Below are 6,476 nucleotides of genomic sequence, written 5' to 3'. Positions count from 1 at the left end.
AATGGTTGTTGGCAGGAGTGAGTGGGTGTGGCTTTTACAACGCTTTTAGCAACAACAAGGAGGGGAGGGACATTAGAGATGATCATACCATGCGAGAAATCAATCTCATGTCTTTTCCTGAGGAACACTTTCAGCCACTCAGGCTACCCATCTTGACGAGGCGACTGCGTCCACTACGTCACGCGGAGGACCCGGGTTCGACTCCCCACATGGGTACAATGTGTGAAACCCATTTGTGGTGTCCCCCCGAGGTGATATTGATGGAATATTGCTAAAACCATACTCACTCACTCACTCAATCGTGTCCTCTACCCTATATCAAAGCCTAGTTACTACTCTTGCCACAACAAGGTCACTTTCCTTGGCTCGACCCTGGCGCCACCTCGTGTAGATCACAAGTTGTACCCCTTGTAATGAAAATGCCATATTGTCAGATTGTAAGGATGGGGTGTTGGTCATTCTTTTTTGGTGGCAGACATAGAACCTGAATGTATTTTAGGAGCAGATTTCTTCTTTAATCATGATATTGATGTCAGACTGGCGAAGCGGAAGATTGTATGGGGAAGAAATGATAGATTTCATGCAGAGTTATCTATCGAGTTATCACCTGTGATAGTGGCGTCTTTAGAGGAGAAGGGCATGAAGGTGAATTTTGTCACTTTAGATGAAGTTTTGGAGAAGAATGATGACTTGTTTTGCTGATGACAATTCGAATTAAGTAGAACTCATCTAATTCAGCAGAGCATTGATACTTCGCATAATAAAATAAATTGATGAAAGCAAATCATATATTTTTTCTAAACTTTATTTCAAGTGTTCATATAAAATAGGGTGGTGGGGTAGCCTTGTGGTTAAAGGGTTTGATCATCACACTGAAGACCCAAGTTCGATTCCCCACATGGGTACAATGTGTAAAGCCCATTTCTGGTGTCCCCCCGCTGTTATATTGCTGGAATATTGCTAAAAGCTGCGTAAAATCCTACTCACTTCACTCATATAAAACATTAATTGCAGATTTCATAAATCTGTACTGTATTCTAAAGGTGCTCCGAACAGTTTCAGATTAAGATGTTTTTTGCATCTTCAATAAGTTCAGATTTATGAAATCTGCAATCATTTTTTTATGAGTGAGTGAGTAGGGTTTTACACTGCATTTAGAGTGCGTAGGGTTTTTACACTACATTTAGGGAGCACCTTAAGAATACAGTACAACAACTTTTCATGAGAACGATCTCAAAGACAAGCAACCAGTTTTAGTGAAAATCCGTCGGACGCGAATTTGCGACCTTCGGATTGTTAACCCGACAGCTAACCGACTGAGCTACGTCCACACTGTGAAACTAAGTGCAAATTTACCTAATCATGCCTACGATGTTACAGAACTGAACGAAAAGTGTCGAATGGGTGACGGATACTTACGAAGGTTACGGGTAGGCATGGTGTCTCGTGACTTAAGTCTACGAAGAGAAAAGTTTCTATATTATTTACACAGTACAGTCGACTTAGTGGATCGGGTGGTCAGAGTCGAATACTTGGTTAATTGCGTGTCATCGTACTCCGACGGCGTGATCACTACATCGATCACTGGATTGTCTGGTCCAGACTCGATTATGTACAGGCCGCCATCATGCAGCTTAAACGACAAACAATCAGTCAGCAATCAATAAAGTCTCAATAGAAGGCCAACATACCTAACAATCTATCTGTGAACGTCTTTTAGCCTTTACGTATCACTAATAGATAACAGCAACAAAACCATTTCCATGTTCTAAGATTTCTCTGCCAAAAGCAGATGTACGATTCCGACTATATCATGATCATGTGTTCATTAATCACTATCAAATAGTAATGATACCATTTTTTTAGAAAGGTGATAGAATCCTGCCCCACCGGGAGCACCCGTAACAAACACACGCAAAGGCAAGTTAATTGTTCACCTGAAAAAAAACACGGGAACGGACATCCATATGAAGCAATACTCTCACACGATGAACGTTTACTGCATGAAGACAGTGACTTTGATTGATCATCCCAGCACTGGTGTCACAGGGATTTAGCCTGGGGACCCGGTAATGAGCTTTGGGGGTCCCGGGAGTATATTCGTGTACCAGCTTAGTGACCACTGTACCGACAGCAAAAGCAAAAACACAAGTTATATGTGAGGCCTTTTCCTTCTTTCGGAAAGGGATTTTCTTCTTTGAAACGGAATTTAATGACTGAGTAAATAAATCTGACATGGAATGTCCGAACATTGATACAGAAATATCATACACATCAAACTTATAGTTTCAATTTAATCATCCCAGCATCCATATCCCTGTGTGTCCAATGGATATCATTTGCGTCCATTCATAATTGTTATGCTTATAGGGCGCAATATTTTGCCCCCGGTAAAACCCTGGTGTCTCATCAAATTTGGATACCAGAATTCTGATCCGATTCTAAACATCGTTGCCATGTAAACCATACAGAACATGACATTATATTCTTTTACTTAATTAAGATTACTTAATTACTTATTTTTAATGCATCATCATGACCTCAGAGTTTTTGCTTATATGTAATACTAGTATGCATGGGTTTCTCTGGAATATGCATGTTCTTTTGTTTGTATTCAAACTGTTAATAGGTTTGCCATTTTCGTGGTAATACTGTTTATGAATAGTTTTATTATTTTAAACATATTCCAGAAAAAAACAGATGAGCTACAGAACTTTGTGCATGTCGCAGTATATTTGCATATATCATTATGAAGCTGATTATTAACTCCAGCTTGTTTCCCCTTTTCCCTTTTCGCCATATCTTCTGAGTGAGTTCGGTTTTATGCCGCTTTTAGCAATATTCCAGCAATATCACGGCGCCCGACAGCATGAGACTGGGCCATCCATGCCCCTGTGTGTGATAGAGATTGTTTGTCACCGCACTCAGCATAATTCCAGCTATATTATGGCGGTCTGTAAATTACTAGTATATAGTCTGGATAAGATAATCCAGTGATTGACATCATGAACCTTGATCAACTCATTTGGGTTCGATGACATGCACCGACCAAGTCAGCGAGCCTGACCACCCAATCCCGTTAATCGCCTTTTACGGCAAGCATTTGTTGCTGAAGACCTATTCTACCCCGGATCTTCACGGGTTCACCCAATTGGGATACGATGACATGCATCAACCAAGTCTACGAGCCTGACCACCTGATCCCGTTAGTCGCCTCTTCCGACAAGCATAGTCGCCTTTTACGGCAATTCAGGGGTTGTATCCATGTGGGGAATCGAACCGGGGCATTCGGTGTGACGACCAAACGCTTTAACCACCACAAGGCTGATCATAATCAAATATTAACAACAATTATTTCAATAATTTCCATCAGATGAAAAAAACCCAAACAAACAAGTACGTTTTTGCTCGTGTGGTACTTTATACATATTGTTCATAATTCTTTGATATTTTTTTTATAATCATCATTATGGTTTAAAATGCATTAAAATGTAAAGGCGCTTGGCAACTCATGGTCGACCGTACACTGTTATTACATCTCCATTCTAGTATGATGAATACCGCTAAAAATTACCATTTATTATTACAAAATCATTTGCGAAAATTGGAGCCAAATCCAAGCCATATTAGGGAGAGGGGCGTCAAAATCGATCGGCCCTGCGTGGTGTACCCATGTGGGGAATTGGTGTGACGAGTCAACACTTTAACCTCGCTAGAAAAACACCGCCGCCAATGACTTTGCCGGTTAAGATTATTTATATAAACAAATGTCAAATCAGGTTGGAAGTGTTGTATATTTCATGCAGGTGTTCACCAGAATAGTCATGTGATGTCATGGTTAAGAGCTTAGCCAATCGGGAAACACTTCCGTTGCACGAGATTTTCCTGCGCGTAATCCAAACTCTATGGATCGAAGCAGACGACGCTTACTTTATGAAATGCACCGGTGCATGTTAAATTAATTTCAACAAGCTGTTTAAAATTAATTTCTCATGTTTATATTATTCACGCGCTACTTTGAACGCTGCGTTTAAAACGTCATGTGCATTAAGAAGACTTTTCACGAAGAAACATTTTTTCAGCTTGATTTCCTGCCCTGCCGTATGTTTTCACTCTGGAGAGGACGTTGAACAAAACGACATGGTAAGTGCAGCAATATGTAATTAAACAATCTGGGGGTTATTGTCGCATAATGTCAATGAATGAAGAATATGTTTTATGTAAGAATACAGCATGTACAAGGATGGGTTTCACACATTTTATCCAATTTGGGTACAAGACCAGGATTTTCGTCACAGGAGCGAACGTTTTAACATGATTTGTCCATACGACAACAGTAATGTAAATAAGAGAAAACAGTTTCGTTGCCGTCATAACGGCTTGCTCAACACAATTATGCAGTGTTATTATACCATTTCTAAACTCAGTCCGTACGAACAAGTGGTATATTATTTATCAGGGTTTTTTAGATGATGAATGAATGGTTTTTACGCCGCTTTTAGCAATATTCCAGCAATATCACGGCGGGGGACACCAGAAATGGGCTTCACACATTGTACCCATGTCGGGATTCGAACCCGTGCGTGCACACTTACACACACCGAATTATTGTTTTCGATAATTGTTTTCAAGGAGAATTGTGTCCATCGCCCCCACACATTGGCCAACAACAAATGCATACATACAGAGTATTTGCAGCGAAAAGACCGTTTTAGCCATTCATTGCAGCTTTATCTTGTCCAGGGGCCGTATTTATCAAACAACTTAGTTTTGACTAACTTAAGTTTCTTAAAAATTACGTAGCCAAGTCAAAAACTTAAGTTGGTATTCACCACATAACCCACTTGTTGTCAAAATGCGCGAGTCGTATGTGGAGCCAGGCCAACGTGAAACAATGTCGATGATACGATCGTCGCTGTCAAACACTATTTGTGTATTTACACTATGGTAATTATGCCTGTTGACAAATTCTTTCTCATTAACTGATGGGGCCTGAATCTGAATGTGGGTGCCATCAATTACCCCAACAATACCTGGGAAATTGGCAGTCTGATAGAAGCGCTGTTGATGGCGTCTTATTTCTTGGGGTTGTACAGGAAAGGTAACAAATCTACGAAGGATACGGTGACTTGTGAGGGAGTCAAGCGTTTGGAAAATCACCCGAGAGATAGTGGGTTGGCTCAGACCATGGTCATCACCATTACACATTTGAAATTTGCCAGTGGCAAGATAACGCAAAGTGACAAGCACTTTCGTAACGCAGGAGACGGCACAACCCCGCTGTGTTATAGGACTTAACTCCTGCTCAAGGATATCACAAATATAAACAATACTGTTCCTATCAAATCTGTAGCGCTGTATCAGTTCATTGTCATCTAATGAATGTAGTATATCTCTTCTCTCATTAAATATTCTTGAATTGCGTCTAGCAGCCATTTTGTTTTACATGACTTAAGACAAACATACATAATTTAAGCCTAGGAAGGTGAGTCTTAATAGTTAAGTCAGAAAATGACAAAACTTAAGTCTAAGTCTTTTGTTAAATATGACTAAACTTTTCCCACTAAACTTAAGTAAAAAAACAAGAAAACTAAGTTTTTTAACTGACTTAAGTTTTATTTATGACTTAGGTTGTTTCATAAATACGGCCCCAGCTCCGCTATGAAAGGTGCAGTAACATCAATACATGCGGTTTTCTTTGTGAAACCTGCAAACTGTTGGTTTAATACCAATAAAACTTAGTATTAATTACAATAAAAACGAGTTTAACTCTGTCGATTCAGCAGTCTTATTCCGTCGAGGGTAGTTGTTTGGTTCGCTGTAAGCCACCGCAAACTTAGTACCAGGGTCTAAACAGGGAGGGGTGAGGTTTGGGGTCACTTTTTCCTTCGAAATTTTTATCAACAAATCCTCACAAGGTGAGACTTTGCTTAAACCCTGCACACATTTACCGACATCTACACACAAAGATTAAAAAAAGGAATTTAGATTCAATATATATGGCAATTGGTTTGTTTGCAATTTTGTTTTGTCAAAGATTAATCTAAAATATTTGCTGTATATTATAATGAAATTCGAAATAACCGAGAATACCGTCCATGCATAAAGTGGCCTGAAAAGTAAATCTAGAGTTAACAGAAGTTTGTTACTAATCGTGATATAAAAATCAGTTGTCAAGGTCATCGGTTGTTTTGAAGTTTGTACATTGATCACTGTGGTGTTTCGTCGAGTTAACATCTGCAATGGCTCTGTGAATTTCTGAACTTATTCTGCCTAAATGGGTCGAGTTAGAAAAAAATTGTGTCATAGATTTACAATTTGGAATATAAATTTTGAAATTTTGAAATTAGATGCTATTTTATATTAATGTTTGGATCCTCTTGCTAAGTTTAAGAGCTTTAGAGTTGGCGAGGGTAGATAAGAGGTCAGATAATACAAGTAATGTGTTGAGGGAGGTTCCAGTTCAGGGCTACCTT

At 39.4% G+C, this 6,476-nt stretch overlaps 1 protein-coding gene across 1 annotated transcript; it reads right to left on the bottom strand.

The window, feature by feature from the left end:
• Window positions 1–4,788: 4,788 nt before the first annotated feature.
• LOC139448927 (putative nuclease HARBI1) lies at window positions 4,789–5,436 on the bottom strand. Its single transcript, XM_071230439.1, has one exon. It carries the CDS (start codon window positions 5,434–5,436, stop codon window positions 4,789–4,791), a length of 648 nt encoding a protein of 215 aa, XP_071086540.1.
• Window positions 5,437–6,476: the final 1,040 nt, after the last annotated feature.

This window comes from Haliotis cracherodii, unplaced genomic scaffold, assembly GCF_022045235.1.
Source record: "Haliotis cracherodii isolate W230 unplaced genomic scaffold, xgHalCrac1.p SCAF_7, whole genome shotgun sequence".
NCBI lineage: Eukaryota > Metazoa > Mollusca > Gastropoda > Lepetellida > Haliotidae > Haliotis > Haliotis cracherodii.
The sequence above is the reverse complement of the archived record's forward strand: the minus strand, read 5'-3'. Positions and strand labels throughout refer to the sequence as shown.